This window comes from Metarhizium album (genome assembly GCF_000804445.1).
Source record: "Metarhizium album ARSEF 1941 chromosome Unknown scaffold_1, whole genome shotgun sequence".
Taxonomy (NCBI): domain Eukaryota; kingdom Fungi; phylum Ascomycota; class Sordariomycetes; order Hypocreales; family Clavicipitaceae; genus Metarhizium; species Metarhizium album.
This window is the reverse complement of record NW_024467575.1, coordinates 454,900-473,211: the sequence shown is the minus strand read 5'-3', so window position 1 is coordinate 473,211 and position 18,312 is coordinate 454,900. Positions and strand designations below refer to the sequence as shown.

The 18,312-nt window shown below is 49.1% G+C and overlaps 4 protein-coding genes across 4 annotated transcripts; 3 read left to right on the top strand and 1 right to left on the bottom strand.

The window, feature by feature from the left end:
- Positions 1 to 1,321: 1,321 nt before the first annotated feature.
- On the top strand, positions 1,322 to 4,538 carry MAM_00138 (white collar 1; the record flags this gene model as incomplete). Its single annotated transcript, XM_040818938.1, has 2 exons — positions 1,322 to 4,135; positions 4,191 to 4,538. 2 exons carry the CDS (start codon positions 1,322 to 1,324, stop codon positions 4,536 to 4,538), a joined length of 3,162 nt encoding a protein of 1,053 aa, XP_040682202.1.
- Positions 4,539 to 5,549: 1,011 nt separating this feature from the next.
- Positions 5,550 to 6,309, top strand: MAM_00137 (Ran-interacting protein Mog1; the record flags this gene model as incomplete). The annotated part of the gene is made up of 3 exons (XM_040818937.1): positions 5,550 to 5,626; positions 5,702 to 5,917; positions 6,009 to 6,309. The coding sequence occupies 3 exons, from the start codon at positions 5,550 to 5,552 to the stop codon at positions 6,307 to 6,309; spliced, it is 594 nt and encodes a 197-aa protein (XP_040682201.1).
- Positions 6,310 to 6,738: 429 nt separating this feature from the next.
- On the bottom strand, positions 6,739 to 8,295 carry MAM_00136 (uncharacterized protein; the record flags this gene model as incomplete). Its single annotated transcript, XM_040818936.1, has 1 exon — positions 6,739 to 8,295. One exon carries the CDS (start codon positions 8,293 to 8,295, stop codon positions 6,739 to 6,741), a length of 1,557 nt encoding a protein of 518 aa, XP_040682200.1.
- A 3,843-nt stretch (positions 8,296 to 12,138) lies between these two features.
- Positions 12,139 to 18,094, top strand: MAM_00135 (beta-1,3-glucan synthase catalytic subunit; the record flags this gene model as incomplete). The annotated part of the gene is made up of 3 exons (XM_040818935.1): positions 12,139 to 12,314; positions 12,379 to 17,688; positions 17,752 to 18,094. 3 exons carry the CDS (start codon positions 12,139 to 12,141, stop codon positions 18,092 to 18,094), a joined length of 5,829 nt encoding a protein of 1,942 aa, XP_040682199.1.
- Positions 18,095 to 18,312: the final 218 nt, after the last annotated feature.

The following is an 18,312-nucleotide window of genomic DNA, read 5'->3' as shown; positions in this document are numbered from 1 at the left end:
GAGGCTTGTACATTGGCAAAGTGAGGAAACACAAAACAGTTCGTTATAGGTCTGCTGTCAGTGGTGGCTAGCAGGCAGCGTACAAAGACGTACGATAGGTGTTGGAGTAGAGCCAGATTAAAGACCTTTGCGAGTCTGGTGTTGTTTAAGTCTGTGTGATCAGGGGTCGTAGATACCACGCGACATGAATTTGACGACTAGGCAAACTTGTGATTACAGAGCAGCCAATGTAGAAATTTTCAACACCAGTCGCGGGCCGGGCAACCGATGAACAAGAGATACAATGATACAATGTACTACTACAGCTGAGCTGGACGCCTTGACCGCTCGAAAATGACAGGAGTCATTGGAGGGATCATTCCAAAGGCGCCGGTACCTTTCCAAGCACTGGGGCGAGTGTACTCTTGTTCACGATGGCGCAGATCTATGTGCTTACGACTCTCAGCCTTTGCAGGGCCTGAGAAGCGAAAGGGAAAGCTGCCAATTGTTACTCTACTACGTAGTCACCTAGGTACATACCACGACACTGTCGTCCACTTGGAATCTGATAGGTCCTGAACTCCTGGCATAGGGAGTATACTCACGGCATAATGACTTACCACTACCCAGGTATGGATACGTCACTCCAACGCATCGTCGTATACCGACGGACATGGTATTAAGTAGTCATTACGTCCCGTCAAAGCCGGTAGATAAATTGCGGTGGGATCATAATGTCAAAGCAAATAAACGACTCATTGAGGCGACGGGTGCTTACCCCGAACCGGTTGACATTCATTTGATGACGAGGCCCACAAAACGCTGCGCCCAAGACTTCGAAGCGGGCTTCAGCTGGAGTTGCTCCATGTGGTTCAGTTTTACCAGGTCACCCCCTCACCCTGCGTCCACTTGCGTACCACGGTGGTGAGTAATTTACAACTCCAACACCAGCAACCAAGCCCCCGCCGCGCAGAGATACGATAGATTTCCATCGACTCGTAACGTCCGAGTAAGAATTGCATCCTTTCACCAACGTCTTATCCTGTCACCCCTACTGTATTCATATCTAGCCCGCCCGGCTGTCCAGCCAGGCACAGAGAGGGCGTGGCAAGAGAAGCCATCACTTCCGGCATCAAGTTTTAGGGCTTTGCGGACGAAAAGCCATCGCTCAGAAGCCGATATCGTGTCCGGTTCCGATTTTGTACAGATTCATATTCTTCCTATCGAGATCCTGGAGATATTTATTTAGCCATCGTCGGGGATAAGCTGCCTTCCTTGACTGCTCTACCGGGCCTTACGAAAGGGCGACAGAGCCACATTCGTCTTCCCAGATGCTATTACCATGGATGACTACTACAAATCTAATGCGCTGCCTCCCCAGGAGGTGCAGCGTCAAATGTCACAGCAAAACGAGAGGTTGCAGCAGCAACAGCAACAGCAACAGCAGCCATGCGGTAACGTCATCGACATGATTAACCCTTCGTCGGTATCAGGCACGCATATGCCTCTGCAACATCCAACGTCGGCGATGCCACAGCTTATGTCGAACCGGCCGATGGTATCCGGGGACTCGCTCGATGATATAATAAGGAACAATCACACTGAGATGCACCGCCGAAAGAGCATGTCCCATGCGTACGGGAGTCCCCTCATGCAGGACGATAATCCTCGGCGATTGTCTTCCATTGGTGCATCTGAGGATGTCATGGATTTTGGTGCAAGTCACGGTGACTTGGGAAATTTTCAGTTTTCTCAACAAGTTGACTCATCATTTTCTGGTATCAACACAAGTTTAGATATGACAGACCAAATGGGAGGTTTTGTTACCGACGCAGCTGACTACACTGGGATTTCCCCCGACCTGATGAATTCTATGAATCCACCCCCTTTTGGCAACGTTGAGATGAGTCAGATGCCGAACGAATCTTCACTATCGCTCTTCCCACCATCTACGGTTCCTGGAACAGGGTCTGGGACGAGGTCCATGAGCAGTGCGTTCAATTCTGGACAAATGCCAAACTTAAGCACGGCATTTGCGACAGAGCCGGCGCCGAGTAGCTCGTCTCTTACGGCAACTTCGAGTAACCTAACCGGTTCTGTGGACGAACACCCCGATGGCGTGATGCATATCTCGACCTCGCACCTAAATGTTGTTGACCCAGCGGTGAATCGAGTGCCTGAAGGAATCCCCACAAACCCCGTATCAAACGGTATGGAGCAATCCTTGCCGCATTCTCTGTCGAGACACAAGTCTTCTGAATCGGCCATCTCTACCCAGCATGGTGCGGCATCGGCAAGCGTCACTCAGCCGACATCTACATCTGGGCCCACTACCCCAGCTACGACATCAACGCCTCGAGAAAACAAGGAGAAGACAATATACTCCAAGAGCGGGTTTGATATGCTGAAAGCGCTATGGCTGGTGGCCACAAGGAAGGACCCGAAGATCCACCTAGGAGCCGTTGATATGTCGTGCGCATTTGTCGTCTGCGACGTCACGATGAACGACTGCCCAATCGTCTATGTGTCAGATAATTTTCAGAATCTTACAGGATATAGTCGCCACGAGATTGTAGGTCAGAATTGTCGCTTCCTTCAAGCACCAGACGGCAAAGTTGAGGCTGGATCCAAACGCGAATTTGTGGATGATGGCGCCGTTTTTAATTTGAAAAAGATGATTCAAGAGGGCCGTGAGGTTCAACAGAGCTTAATTAATTACCGAAAAGGTGGAAAACCATTTCTAAACCTCCTGACCATGATACCAATCCCTTGGGACACGGAAGATATCAGATACTTCATTGGATTTCAGATCGACCTCGTTGAATGCCCAGATGCCATTTCGGGGCAAGAGCTAGGTGGCGTCAGAGTCAATTATAAGCACAATGACATTGGTCAATACATCTGGACGCCGCCAGCTTCAAGTCAGTGGGAACCAGAGAATGGGCAAACTTTGGGGGTTGATGATGTATCAACGCTCCTTCAGCAATTCAGTCCAAAGGGGTTGGTGTCTGATTGGCACAAGCAGTCCTGGGACAAGATGCTCCTAGAGAACACCGATGATGTTGTTCACGTCCTGTCCTTGAAAGGATTATTCTTGTATCTTTCCCCTTCGTCGAAGCGAGTTCTCGAGTATGATGCTATTGACCTCGTTGGCAATTCTCTATCCTCGATTTGCCATCCTTCTGATATTGTACCCGTTACAAGAGAACTGAAAGACGCGACAGCTGGCACCCAAGTTAATATTGTTTTCAGGATAAGACGAAAGCAAAGCGGGTATACGTGGTTCGAAAGTCATGGGTCATTATTCGTTGAGCAAGGCAAAGGCAGGAAGTGCCTCATCTTGGTTGGCCGCAAACGACCTGTCTTTGCACTGAGTCGCAAAAACTTGGAGGCAAACGGTGGCATCGGCGATAGTGAGATTTGGACGAAATTGTCGACTTCTGGCATGTTCTTGTTTGTTTCATCAAACGTCAGGTCGTTATTGGATCTCCAGCCAGAATCGCTTGTCGGTACAAGCATTCAAGACCTCATGCGAAAGGAATCTCGCCCTGAATTCGGGCGATCAATGGAACTGGCTCGGCGAGGGAAAACCGTGACCTGCAAGCACGAAGTCCAGAATCGTCGAGGCCAGGGTCTTCAAGCACAGACGACACTCTATCCAGGTGATGCGCCAGAAGGGCTTAAGCCATCTTTTCTGCTCGCACAGACAAAACTGCTAAAAGCGTCGTCCAGGAGCATAGTCCCAGCAAACGCAACGGGCAATAGCAAAACAGCCTCAACATCATCTCATTCAAACGTCGTTGCTGAGTTAAATTCGGGTACTGGGCAGGTCTCACAACCAGCGGGAGGGGCTCTGCCGCCAGGAACACAGGATGCAGCCCTGGCAGCCGAAGACAACATCTTTGGCGAGCTGCGAACGACAAAATGCTCCAGTTGGCAGTTTGAGCTGAGACAGATGGAGAAGGTGAATAGGATTCTTGCCGAAGAGCTTGGTGGCCTTCTCTCCAACAAAAAGAAGAGAAAACGGCGAAAGGGAGTCGGGAATTTGGTCAGAGACTGTGCAAATTGCCATACTCGTAATACACCGGAATGGCGACGTGGCCCAAGTGGCCAAAGAGATCTTTGCAACAGCTGTGGACTTCGTTGGGCCAAACAGGTAAGTGATCTATGGGCAGCCTGCATCTCTTTCTTCATCCTCATTCACATCTTAGACTGGACGTGTTTCACCACGGAACTCCTCTCGAGGGGGCAATAATGGCAACGGTGATACGCAGAGCAAGAAGTCTGCATCACCGATTCATTCATCGCCTTTACATAAGGAGCTTTCTTCTGAGAACCCAAGTTCACAAACTGTGGGGTTCAGGGGCGACTCAGACGGAAGCGACAGACTGAGTTCCATGCAGCTGCTCGGCCACACTACCAACGAAGCACCCGAAATCAGCTCGGCTCAAAGACAGACAATGGCGATGCCGCCTCCAAGTCAGCCCTCGCTTTCGAGCGGCGTAGCAGGCTCGGGCATGACCTCTATTCGTGAGGAGCGAGAAGCGAGTCAGTCATAAGGCACCTGGCAACATATCGCTTTTGTCTTTACTTCCTTATACCCCGCTGATGCATTGCCTGTGGTAAGACTGCACGATACTGTGGTAATACCAGTATTTGCTCACTGCTCAGCTTGACAAGGTCCTCATGGAACCCAACTCTGTTCAAAGTAGCCCGAGACACTTCTTTCTTGCTTCATTGATACCCCTTCGTCATCGGCATTGGATGGTTACATATGCTTCGTGCATATAGACTGCTGAGTGGCCGCTGGATAAAGCTGATTTTGGTGAAACGGTTGGGCCATGGTCGGCCACGGATTAAGACGTTTCATTTTGTGACTTAGATTACTGCAGGCCTACTTGGCTACTATACTGCCTCCTGTGGAATGTGTTTATCTGGCCTTGAGCGGTTTGTGTTGTATGCGAGGTATCGAATACTTGGCACATGTACGTACGATAATATACGAAACCTTGGTTTCTTACTGGTTTTCAACGCGACCATGTGTCTTCTGCCGTTGAATGCCACATTGTGCACGTCCTTGTACATAGTTTACATTTTCTTGTGTCCTAATACCTTGTTTGAACGGGAGATGGCGGACTTAAGCGTTGACATTGCCTTGGTGCGATCCAGCAATGCCACACACGTGAGTTTGTCACCGGCATCAGGCATGGAGACCCACCTGTATCCTAGTCGTATTGTGGGTGTTCAATTGATGTATGATGTAACAGGACCATGAACAATTCATAAGGGTAGCTGATGAGGTACCCCTCCGGCGGAAGTGGAGGTCCCACCATCAGCCCCCAGGATGGGCTCAAGTCGAATCGAGCCCGACGAAATAAATGGCGTAACCACCGGAGGGAACATCAGTTGGCCCTCTACAAAGAACTCTTGAGGGACCCTAGAACTAGATACCCGGCGGTGAGAATACTGGTTGACAATTACAACTGTAAGACCATACTCCCTCCTGGCACCTTGCACAAAAACTGACTTTCGCGCAAGGCGCCTGCCTAGGAGCTTCATTCGAAACGAAAATGCCCGGGTATCATGGTATGCCGCTTTATGGAGGCGCAATTGTTTGCGATATACCAGACAAGTTTGCCGATGTCAGGTAAGCTTCCGAGAATATCGAAACTGGACCGAGCCAGTCTCCCGCCACAGCGGCCACGACCTGACACATCCACAGCAAACTACGGCAAGTACCAGATAACCAAGAAGTATGGATCGACAAAGATGGCTTTACCAGCATCATATTCGATATCACGGAGCGAGTCGGCGAGCCGGGACATGGACCCGAGATCGACGGCCGCGCAATGACTATACACCTGGAAGACATGGTCGGGTCCGATATTGACACTGTAAAGATCTGGAATACTGCGGAAACTGAGTTTTCCCGCCTCGAGTACGTGTCCCGTCGAATGGTTATAGATGTCTCATTTGAAGTATCTGCTTTTCGGGTTGTTGACCCAGCCTAATCTGCGACGACGACTCAGATCGAAACCCCCAGCGTACACGCTCATCGCCACCCAGACCCCCAGAATCGGGCAATCTCGCCAAGGCGGCTCACCACCGGACTTCACAGCTATTATAATGACGCTTTTGCGGCTGGAAAAGTACAACTCGGACATTCTCATTACAATCAATGTCCCACATATAAAGGGGGAGTATGACGAAGACGAGGTTGACCTGGAGCTTGGCAAGCAGGGCAAGTTGATTGGGGATGCCGTGGAATATTCGGCTCGCATCTGGGAATCGCTAAAGATCAAAGACTGGGAACTTTTTGGAGAGTCATAATCAAATGTGAAGCCGCAAGTACCGGACGATGACCTCGAAACAAGTCTGGTATTGGTTCTATGGAATAGCTAGTGCTGGACGACTGCGCAGTATGCATGACGTACTGGAGCTGTCGCAACACTAGATTGAGAAGAAGTTCTTATTGCAACTTTCATGGTTATCTTCAAATGTAATTGCTTACTATCGTATGTGCTACGCTTTTGTCTTCGGTGATCTGTCAATCCAACGTCGCATGAGCAGGGTGCTCTGGCTAGCTTATAGAACATGGATTTGTTGTGTCTCGAGGCATTTGCTTGCCCGACTTTTGTAATCTGTTTGTAACACCTGTCCCTGTAATTATTGCTGCACGATATTCTTGTCGTACGGGCCGAAACGTCAACTCGACTGCTGCATGAGATGTGCTACAATGCCATTGTCCCAACTACTTAGTCAATCGCCAACCGGTAGATCGCCCACTAATTTGGAGGTGACATCGGCTTCGTTTACTTGTGTTCCTACTACTGTGTCTGTCGTATTGGAACCGCCTTTCTTAACATTCCCCCTCTTCTGATCAGCCCATTTTCCAGCGATCATCCTGAGAATATCTCGCTGCGGAACGGCAGGATTTTCCAGCCTCACCAATTTCATTTGATCTTTCACAAAGAGTTGGTACTCGCTTTGCCTCGACGCGCCACTATTTGCGACATTGGCTCTCGGTGCAGGTTTGACTTGCTTTAGCTCGCCTTTGCAGGTTCCGCATCGGTGACGCAGCGTGTCGATGCTTTTGGAATGTCTGTTGTACCCCAGTCCGCAATCAGCACATTCCCATTTGTACTTGAAATCAATTTCGTAAGTATGCTTGGTGGTTACTTGAATGCCCCTATGACCGAGGATTCGGGAGCATTTCGATGCCCAGGACTTGAATTCTTTCCCATGGGGATTTGTTGTCCTGCCGCTAATCATGAAGGTAGTCAAATGACAGAATTCGTGTGCCAGCACATTGAGAAGCCTGTCTTCATCATCAATAACCTTGTCGGCGAGCTCGATGGAGGCATGGTGTTTATGCCATGTGTCAATAATTGATCCGTCAGGTTGCTTGGTTTGAACTGTCTCACGCCGCCAGTTCGCTCGGCCGGCGGTGGTGTGAAGACTCTTGGTCCAAATTATCTTCACGCCATCTGTAGATTCCGTAAGTTTGGAAACCTGACCGTTTGCAATTTGAATATCCAGCTCTTCAAGAAATCTTTGAGCTACGGATTCTTTTGTTGCCTCGAATTCCATTTTCTTTGCTTTCCTCATGGCCTCCTTCGACTGAGTGACTGGGCGTACGGGCTTGACTTGCTTCGGACGGGAAAGTTCGCAGTTCCAGTCATCAGCAAACATCTCAGCCAACAACCCATTTGAGGCAGGCCCACGCGGTGTCAACGGAACAGCCTGAAGTTTGCGGGTTGAACTCGAATATTTAGGATAACTGCTCGGTGGTGTGGTGAATTCGAACAGGCTATCTTGGCGCTTGGGACTACCGCCAATGAACAGCTCATGAGAATCTATTCGCATTTGCTCAAACAATCCCACCAGGTTCTCATCATTGGATGGCGTTGTAGATGTGATAGCGGAGACTTTTTCGGGCAAGCCCGATTCATTGTCCAGCTGGGACGACGATACCCTGCTTGGCATAGAAATGTTCCCTCTAGTGGGCTTCAGCGGTCCTTCGCATTCAGTCTGCTCAATATCATTACAGTCTCTCGACACAGATGACTGCTCATAATCAGGAAAATCACATGTGGTTTTGCCAATGCCGGGAGGAGACGGTAGAAGCTCTGATCCTAGGCAGAGGCTGGAAGCACTTCCAATCTTCTTATAGTGAACGTCGGAGGGATAATCGGCCAAATTATCAGCGGGGGTGCTGTCGATAGTGAGACTATGGACTAAGCTTTCCGCAGGCGCTTCCTGATGTGGCCTGTGATTAACAAGTCCCAGGTCCGAGGATGATGGTAGAGTCGACATTGTTTCATCAGGATTAAGATGACTCCCTCGTATCTGAGCAGTATTAAATATCCCCGTTTTTCTTTCCCGCTCTTCGGTCGTAAGTGGAAGTAACGTGTCTTTCCTAAGCACATTTGAACAGCCTTTTGCGGCAGAGATGAGACTAAATGCCTTGATGCGTGCTGGACGGGCTGTTGCTGAAGGACAATCTTTTTCGAATTCTGTGACCATGCCTAACCTCGCAGGGGATTCCCTCATGGTGGTCTGCGAAAGAGCTTGTGTTCCATTGTGATCTTGTGCGCTCCATGGCTGGAATAAGGGGTTGTCAGCTACCTGTCCCATTCCGCATAGACGTCGCATTTTGCGAGTTGAGGCTGTTTGTGCATTTTTGGGTACAATATCTCTTGTTTTTGGAAGGCCTTCGACCTGCACATCGCTCCCTCTTTGCCTCAGCGACGTGGTTCGATGTGGTAACTCATCATCATTGGAAAGGCAATAATCAGCCAACCGAGCCATTCCCACCAATGCGAGCTGGACGTGAGCAGCGAGGGGTCGGATTGTCTCCAGACCACAGCATGCGTAAGTAACAAAAGTAGACGGATAAAACTATTGTACCCTGGCGAGAATGCTTCTAATATGATACGAACACTACTAGCCAGGTACATATGCGCTGGCTCTAGTCGAATGCCAGGAGTGTATAAACAGAGGCAGGCCAAACGGAGTTGTCACAGCAACCGCTTGGTCACGTGCGCAGATGGTGACATTGCTGCGAAGGTCACCCCGGCATGTGGGTGAAGACTAGGGCATCCCGTGAGAGAAGAGAAAGGGAAACTTGTATCACTGGATTTACCAACGCTTACCACCTACTAAAGTAGGTACTTGAGAAGTAAGTAGATAGATAATACTAGTAATTGTTATTACTAGTAGCGCCAACGCAGATCAGCGTCGCGTGGCCGCGATTAATCAAGCACGAATAACTTTACCTTTTCAATCCACACAGTTTGGACCATTCTCCATTGGTTTAGGTAAGTAGTCGCCATGCCCTTTTTTCTTGGCTCCTTTTTGTTTTTACAATTTAGAAGAGGCACCTGTCTTTGACTCTTTATGGTGTTATTTCCCTCGGCAGCACTCCCCACGGGCCCTGCTCATTAGGGGTCCGCAGCGAGCTGACAGAAGTAGACTGTCTTCCTAGCTCTTGCCATACTAAATTTTAAAACATGGCGATGGGTACAGTTTGGCCTGACGAGGACTATCGCTAGAGATGGACCTAGTATACCTCTTTCAACCTTACAGCAGTGAAAGCTACACGCGTCAAAGTGGTGTCGAGCCTACTAAAGGAGAATCTTGGGTTTCCAAGAACAGGCCGTGCCATGCCGCTGGTGCCGGCGTGTCCCTGACTCCCTGGCAATTGCTGATGAAAGGGCAAGGGGCTCGTTGCATTCTGCTCCACCAGACACAGCGCTAAGGTGGCAGGCACTAGGCTGCGCCAAGAACCGAAACACTGCTGCTGGGTTATTGATGAATGCTAGCTATCTCATATATACCGAAGTAACAGTAGTGCAACTAATTTCTTTACCTCTCTGCCGAGTCATTTAAGGATAGCGCCTTCTATACTCCGTACACTTTACATATATATCTCTACTTTTTCAAGGGGTTACTTGCTTTCGAGCCACACCACCGAAAAAAACTTAGGCTGTGATTCACAAAATTGGGGTCAATCCGACTGAATTTTTGCCCCTGTCGGTACAACCGCCACCAGGGAAGGGGGACTGCTTTATACTGTCTTGAAGCGATTTCATCCCAACTTTTTTAACATCCTATATAGGGTAGGGCATGACAAGTCTTGTTCTTGCAAATTATAAGCATCATCACGGTTCCCGATCGCCAACTGGCTACAGGACTTGGATCCTGAGCAAGTCCTGGCGTGTTTGATGATACCAGACTACAGCCGCCCCGCAGGCGCATCAATACGGAAATTATTACTCGCTTCGTAGGTCGAAATGGTCGATACTGTCTAGAGAGAAACATTTGCAGTCAATCAACTTGTGAACTATGACGTCTGTGGAGAGCAGGTGGAAGAAAACGAACAATAAAATACCACTAATCAAGAGATCAGCTGGCACGGCAGTATCAATGCTAGCATCAGCATTTGTTTTCGCCACCGGACCGGCTGAAATGTCAGTCCACTTGGTGCTCGTGATTTCTGTTGATTCCCGATACTAGTATTAGTTCTCCTTGTGTATCGAATGGATGCCGCGCGGACATTGTCTTATCGGAGTTTGAGCCTAAAGGACACCGCGATATGTTTTGATACACAAGAGCAGCACACACTCACTGTCCTCAACTTCTGGGCTAAACACCCAACCTGATCATAACTAACGTACCTACTCAAGTAGGTACGTGCAAGGCAGAAAGTACCCTGTGGGGTTACAAGTATCTGCCAAGGTACGGAGTAGTAGTTGTCAACGTAATTCGACCGACCCCCTTGAGGCCTCTCTCAGCGGCGGCGGAGTGGTCGAATTTCCCATGGCCGCATTAAGTACTACGTACTTAATACATGGGTGGTCACAAACTCTGGAGATTTACATAAGTAGTAGTATGTACTAGTACCACCAAACCAGCCGTCCTCGCCCCCGCCGCACGGTAAGTAGACATCCAGGTGCTGGTAGTGGCAGAAGTGGACACGGCGGCCCATTGGGGTGATGTGGTTCCTGTGCGACTTGCGTGCATCGGGCAACTCCACCAGGCCAGGGAGGAGGCATTTCACACAGACTTGCTTCTGCTGATTGAGCAACCAGGATTGCTGTCGGGGGTAGAAAGAACCAGCCACGCAACCATGCAGCCGTGCGACCCATGTACGGGAACTGCTGTGCCCAAGTACGGAGTACGGTGTACTAGTACTCCGGAAGACGTACTGATACCAACCAGCGCCCTGCACGTATTCTGCGGGATCTACTCCGTAGGCCGATCTCTAACATGGATTAAAGTGCTATCGCAAGCGGAATTTCATCGTTCATCGAAAGAGCCCAGTGAAACGGGTGTCGCAGTGGACGACAGGAAAGAATACATACTGGAAGCTTTGATGGCAAAGCTTTTCCAGAGGGGCGACAACGGGGCCGAGTCTGCATTGGACCTGGGCAAGAATGTGGAGAACGGCGGACGGGCCAATAGTGAGCCACGCTGACTTGGTGGAAGTTATGAGGTACCTCTACTTGCAAACTACCTCAAAAATACCATAGCTTCTACGATTCACCAAGTATACTGCAGTACATACACTGCGTACTTCCCATCAAGCACTGCCCCTGCCTTCTACCAAGTCTTTCCAAGGTTTTGGCCCTGTACTCAAGTGTCCAGAGTGGATAGGAAACGCAATTCTTGAGCACCGGAGCGTCAGCCACCGCCCCCCGGCTGGTCGCCCGTCCGTCCACCCACCCCGTCTCCCTCCTTATCTGAATTGTTTGTCAAACCTGCCTCCTATACCTCCCTGACTCGGCTCTGCTTTGCGTGACCACAACTTCCACTCTTCAACACACATTCAACGGGAGCATCAGGTTGACCGTTCTCGCGATTCTGCAGAGGCTCGGCCCACTGACTTCTCTCGCTCCTCTTCCTACACAATCGCTCGTTGGTGTCTTTATATTTGTCGGTCTTCCACTTTCTCACGCTCATTTGAACCAGTGGTGCCATTCACAGCACCCTAACGCTCGCTCAACGTCCGTTCTCAGCCTACGTACAATCGCTGCCCGCTTAGACTCTGGCCGTTCTTCATACCACCGTATTGTCCATTTCAACGGCGATCGTATCTTGATAATTTCCGAAGCATCACATGGATTGTTTTGCGTAAATTGACCACTTTGGGCAACAATGTCAGGCTATCCAGGTGGTCACAACGACCACTATGACGAAGCTTACGGTCATCACGGCAGCAACACTCAAGGAAATGCGGACTCGTATTATCAGGACGATCAGTACTATGATAATGGTTACGATGCCCGTGGGGGCCACGGAGGTCAAAACGGAGATGGGTATTATGATGAATCGTAAGACACTTCGGGCGACATAGTAGTTGCGTACAGTTCCTCGCTAACTATTTCCCCTCAATAGCGGCTATTATAATGCCGATCCGAATAATCCTTATCATCAAGATGGTGGCTACTACGATGGGCATGACCAGTATCAAGATGAATACTACAACGGCCAAGGTGGCTACTACGAGCAGGACTACAATCAAGGCTACGGTGGACACGGCGGCCGCCATGGGTCTGAGGAGGATTCGGAGACATTTAGCGACTTCACAATGAGATCGGATATGGCTCGCGCCGCCGAAATGGACTATTACGGCCGCGGAGACGAACGTCATAACAGCTATGGTGATGGCCAACGTGGTTATCGACCTCCTTCCTCACAGATTTCGTACGGTGCCAATCGCTCCTCCGGCGCATCGACCCCCAATTATGGAATGGACTATGGCAATGTGCTTCCAGCTGGCCAGCGCTCCCGGGAACCATATCCCGCCTGGACATCTGACGCTCAAATTCCATTGTCTAAGGAAGAAATCGAGGATATCTTCTTGGATCTCACCGGAAAGTTTGGATTCCAGCGTGATAGCATGAGGAACATGTACGACCACCTTATGACTCTACTTGACTCCCGTGCTTCCCGCATGACGCCTAACCAAGCATTGCTTTCTCTCCACGCCGACTACATCGGAGGCGACAATGCCAATTATCGCAAATGGTATTTTGCGGCTCACCTCGATCTAGACGATGCTGTTGGTTTCGCCAACAGTACAACCAAGGGCTTACGCCGCAAAGCCAAGAATAAGAAGAAGAAGAAGAAGAAGAATGCGGACGAAAATGTCAACGAAGCTGACGCGCTCCAGGATTTGGAAGGGGACGATAGTTTGGAAGCGGCCGAGTTCCGCTGGAAGACTCGCATGAACCGCATGTCACAGCATGACCGTGTCAGGCAGATTGCCCTCTACCTCCTTTGCTGGGGCGAGGCCAACCAAGTGCGATTCATGCCGGAGTGCTTGTGTTTCATCTTCAAGTGTGCAGATGACTATCTTAATTCCCCCGCTTGTCAGGCCCTTGTTGAGCCAGTTGACGAGTTCACTTATTTGAACAATATCATCACGCCTCTCTATCAGTATGTTCGCGATCAGGGATATGAGATTCTTGATGGCGTGTATGTGCGCCGCGAACGTGATCACAAACACATAATTGGATACGATGATTGCAACCAGCTCTTCTGGTACCCAGAAGGCATTGAGCGCATCGTTCTACAAGACAAGAGCAAACTGGTTGATGTACCGCCGGCAGAGCGCTACATGAAGCTGATGGAGATCAACTGGAAGAAATGCTTTTTCAAAACATACAAGGAGTCGAGATCCTGGTTCCACCTTCTCGTTAATTTCAACCGAATTTGGATCATTCATCTCACAATGTTTTGGTTTTATACAGCACACAACGCCCCGTCACTTCTTGTCGGCAAAGATTATCAACAGCAGCTGGACCAACAGCCGCCTGGATCCAGACACCTCGCAGCTGTCTCTATTGGCGGAGCCATAGCATCCCTTATTCAGGTTTTGGCCACCCTGGCTGAATGGGCGTATGTTCCCCGTCGATGGGCTGGCGCCCAGCATCTCACCAAGCGCCTTCTTTTCTTACTCCTCATCTTCGTCATCAACATTGCCCCAGCGATCAAGGTTCTCTTCATGCCCACCAAGCTAAAACAGTCGGGTGATGTCGATGTCGATTACATCATTGGTATCGTCAACTTCATTGTGGCAGTAATTACCTTCTTATTCTTCTCAGTCATGCCTCTAGGTGGCTTGTTTGGTAGTTACTTGACCAAAAACTCGCGTCAATATGTCGCAAGCCAAACATTCACAGCCAGCTGGCCACGTCTGAAAGGAAATGACATGGCAATGTCTTTTGGACTATGGCTGACTGTTTTTGGGGCCAAATTTGGAGAGTCGTATGTATATCTTACACTCTCCTTCCGAGACGTTATTCGGTACCTGTCAATCTTCAAGCCCAAATGCATCGGTGACAATATTGTTCAGACATATTTGTGTACCAACCACACATACATTTTACTGGGCCTCATGGCGTTTACAGATTTAATCTTTTTCTTCCTGGACACTTACCTCTTCTATGTCCTTTTGAACACAATTTTTTCTATTGCCCGATCTTTCTATATCGGCTCCTCAATTTGGACACCTTGGAGAAACATATTTTCTCGTTTGCCCAAGCGTATTTACTCCAAGGTTTTGGCAACTACGGACATGGAGATCAAGTATAAGCCGAAGGTGCTGATTTCGCAAGTCTGGAACGCCATTGTCATTTCAATGTATCGTGAGCATCTGCTGGCGATAGATCACGTACAGAAACTGCTTTATCACCAGGTACCTTCTGAGCAGGAGGGGAAAAGGACGCTGCGAGCCCCTACATTCTTCGTTTCACAGGAAGATCACTCTTTCAAGACCGAGTTCTTTCCAAGTCAGAGCGAAGCGGAACGCCGAATCTCGTTCTTCGCCCAGTCGCTGTCGACTCCTATTCCCGAACCGCTTCCTGTCGACAATATGCCGACTTTTACAGTTATGATCCCACATTATAGTGAGAAAATTCTTCTCTCACTTCGTGAAATCATTCGCGAAGACGAGCCATATTCACGCGTCACGCTGTTAGAGTATCTCAAGCAATTGCACCCGCATGAATGGGACTGTTTCGTGAAGGATACCAAGATTCTTGCAGATGAAACCGCTCAGATGAATGGCGACCCGGAAAAGGATGAAAAAGACACCGCCAAGAGCAAAATTGACGACCTCCCCTTTTACTGTATCGGGTTCAAATCGTCTGCTCCCGAGTACACGCTGCGAACTCGCATCTGGGCTTCACTTCGCTCGCAGACGCTATATCGTACCATTTCTGGTTTCATGAACTACAGCCGAGCTATCAAGTTACTCTACAGAGTAGAAAACCCTGAAGTAGTGCAAATGTTTGGGGGAAATTCGGATAAATTGGAACGAGAACTTGAGCGAATGGCTCGCCGGAAGTTCAAAATTGTCGTTTCGATGCAACGCTATTCGAAATTCAAGAAAGAAGAGATGGAGAATGCTGAATTCCTGCTTCGCGCCTATCCTGATCTTCAGATCGCTTATCTGGACGAGGAACCCCCCCTGGCAGAAGGTGATGAGCCAAGACTCTATTCAGCTCTCATTGATGGGCATTCTGAGATAATGGAGAACGGAATGAGGCGACCCAAATTTAGAATTCAGCTTTCGGGTAATCCTGTCTTGGGTGATGGAAAATCTGACAACCAGAACCACTCGTTGATTTTCTATCGGGGGGAATATATCCAACTTATCGATGCCAACCAAGACAACTACCTGGAAGAGTGTCTCAAAATTCGCAGTGTCCTTGCAGAATTTGAGGAAATGAAAACGGATAACGCCTCACCGTATACACCCGGTGTCAAGAACGAGATCAGGACTCCAGTTGCTATTCTTGGCGCCAGAGAGTATATTTTCTCCGAAAATATTGGTATTCTGGGCGACGTGGCTGCTGGAAAGGAACAAACATTCGGCACACTTTTTGCGAGAACTTTGGCTCAGATTGGAGGCAAGCTTCACTACGGTCATCCGGATTTTCTGAATGGTATCTTCATGACTACCCGCGGTGGTGTGTCAAAGGCACAGAAAGGTTTACATTTGAACGAGGATATCTTTGCCGGCATGAACGCTATACTTCGCGGCGGACGCATCAAACACTGCGAGTACTATCAGTGTGGAAAGGGCCGTGATCTTGGTTTCGGCTCCATCCTGAATTTCACCACGAAGATTGGAACAGGTATGGGCGAACAGATGCTCTCCCGCGAGTATTACTACCTGGGAACACAACTGCCGTTAGACAGATTTTTGTCTTTCTACTATGCCCACCCCGGTTTCCACGTCAACAATATGTTCATCATGCTGTCAGTACAGCTGTTCATGTTGTGTCTGATCAATTTTGGTGCCCTGAGGCACGAGACAATCCCTTGCGACTACAATCCTGACAAGCCCCACACCGACCCGTTGTACCCTACTGGTTGTGCCAACACCGACGCAGTGATGCAGTGGGTACAGCGCAGTATCTTCTCTATCTTCTTCGTGTTCTTCCTATCCTTCGTGCCTCTAATTGTTCAGGAACTCACGGAACGTGGTATGTGGCGTGCTTTGGTCCGCTTCCTGAAGCAGTTCTTTTCTCTGTCTCCATTTTTCGAGGTGTTTGTTTGCCAAATTTACGCGAACTCCGTGCAGCAGGACCTTTCATTTGGTGGCGCTCGATACATTGGAACAGGGCGAGGTTTTGCTACAGCCCGTATCCCATTCGGGGTACTCTTCTCCCGTTTTGCTGGGCCTTCGATCTATTTTGGTGCCAGATTATTGATGATGTTACTCTTCGCAACGATTACTGCTTGGCAAGCCGCGCTGACCTACTTCTGGATCACGCTTCTTGGGCTTACAATATCTCCGTTCTTATACAACCCACACCAATTTGCATGGAACGACTTCTTCATCGATTATCGGGACTTCCTCCGTTGGTTGTCCAGGGGCAATTCAAGGAGCCATGGGCAATCCTGGATTGCCTTTTGCCGCCTTTCGCGCACAAGAATCACGGGATATAAGCGCAAGGCTCTCGGTGAAGCATCGGCAAAGCTATCCGCTGATGTTCCACGAGCTGCTATTGCCAACATTTTCTTCACGGAGATATTCACGCCTTTATTGCAAGTTGTCTGGACGATGATACCCTATTTATTTATCAACGCGCAGACCGGCGTTGAACAATTCAATAATGAGGACATTAACAACGTGGAGAGCTACTTGAAACCTACCGCCAGCCTCATTCGAGTACTTGCTATCGCCTTGGCACCGATCGGTATTAACGCCGGCGTACTAGCAGCAATGTTTGGAATGGCCTGCTGTATGGGTCCCGTACTAAGCATGTGCTGCAAAAAATTTGGCAGCGTGCTTGCAGCTATTGCCCACGCTATGGCGGCTGTTATTATGCTGATCATGTTTGAAGGCATGTTTTTCTTGGAGGGCTTGAACTTTGCACGAACGCTGGCCGGTATGATAGCTGTGATTTCAATCCAGCGGTTCGTCTTCAAACTCATCGTGGCAATTGCTCTGACCCGCGAGATGAAAACCGACCAGTCCAACATTGCATTTTGGACGGGCAAATGGTACTCCATGGGCTGGCACTCTTTGTCGCAGCCAGGTCGCGAGTTCCTTTGCAAAATCACAGAACTCAGCATGTTTGCCGCCGATTTTATCCTCGGGCATTGGCTGCTATTCATGATGCTACCGGTCATTCTAGTTCCGCAGGTGGACAAGCTGCATTCGATGATGCTCTTCTGGCTGAAACCAAGGTATATTCTTTCCCATCCTTATGAGCTTTGTCGTATTAGAAGACAACACTAATCCCACCGTAGTCAGCAAATTCGACCACCCATTTATTCTATGAAGCAGTCTAAATTGCGTCGTCGACGAGTTACTCGATATGCCATCCTCTATTTTGTTTTATTGGTCGTTTTTGTTGGCCTCATCATTGGACCGGTCGTGCTGAAAAAGGCAAATGTGTTGAAACCTGACGACTTCAAGAAGTGGTACAAGGATCTCAAGATCAGTGACATGCGTCTCATGCAGCCCAACTTCCTAAACAATAAGAACACACATCAAAGTTCAGAGACTGGTACAGCCAACCCAACCTACTCATACCCGTCCAACTACGACACTTCGTCAGAGTCTGGCTCCTCGGCACAAACAACATCCTAAATGGACTGACTCCTACGATTGTGTACAATATGATGCCGATCTGATCACACCAGTCTGTCAAAATTTTGTGGTGCAGCAATCAGACGAGTTGTGGCGACCTGAGGGCATTGCGTTGTGTGGTGTTCATGTCTTATTTTATCTTGCCCTTTACGTGTTTGCTTTGATAGAATGCATGGGAAACAATTGTTAAGTGTGAGGGTATTGGCTCAGTTTTCTTT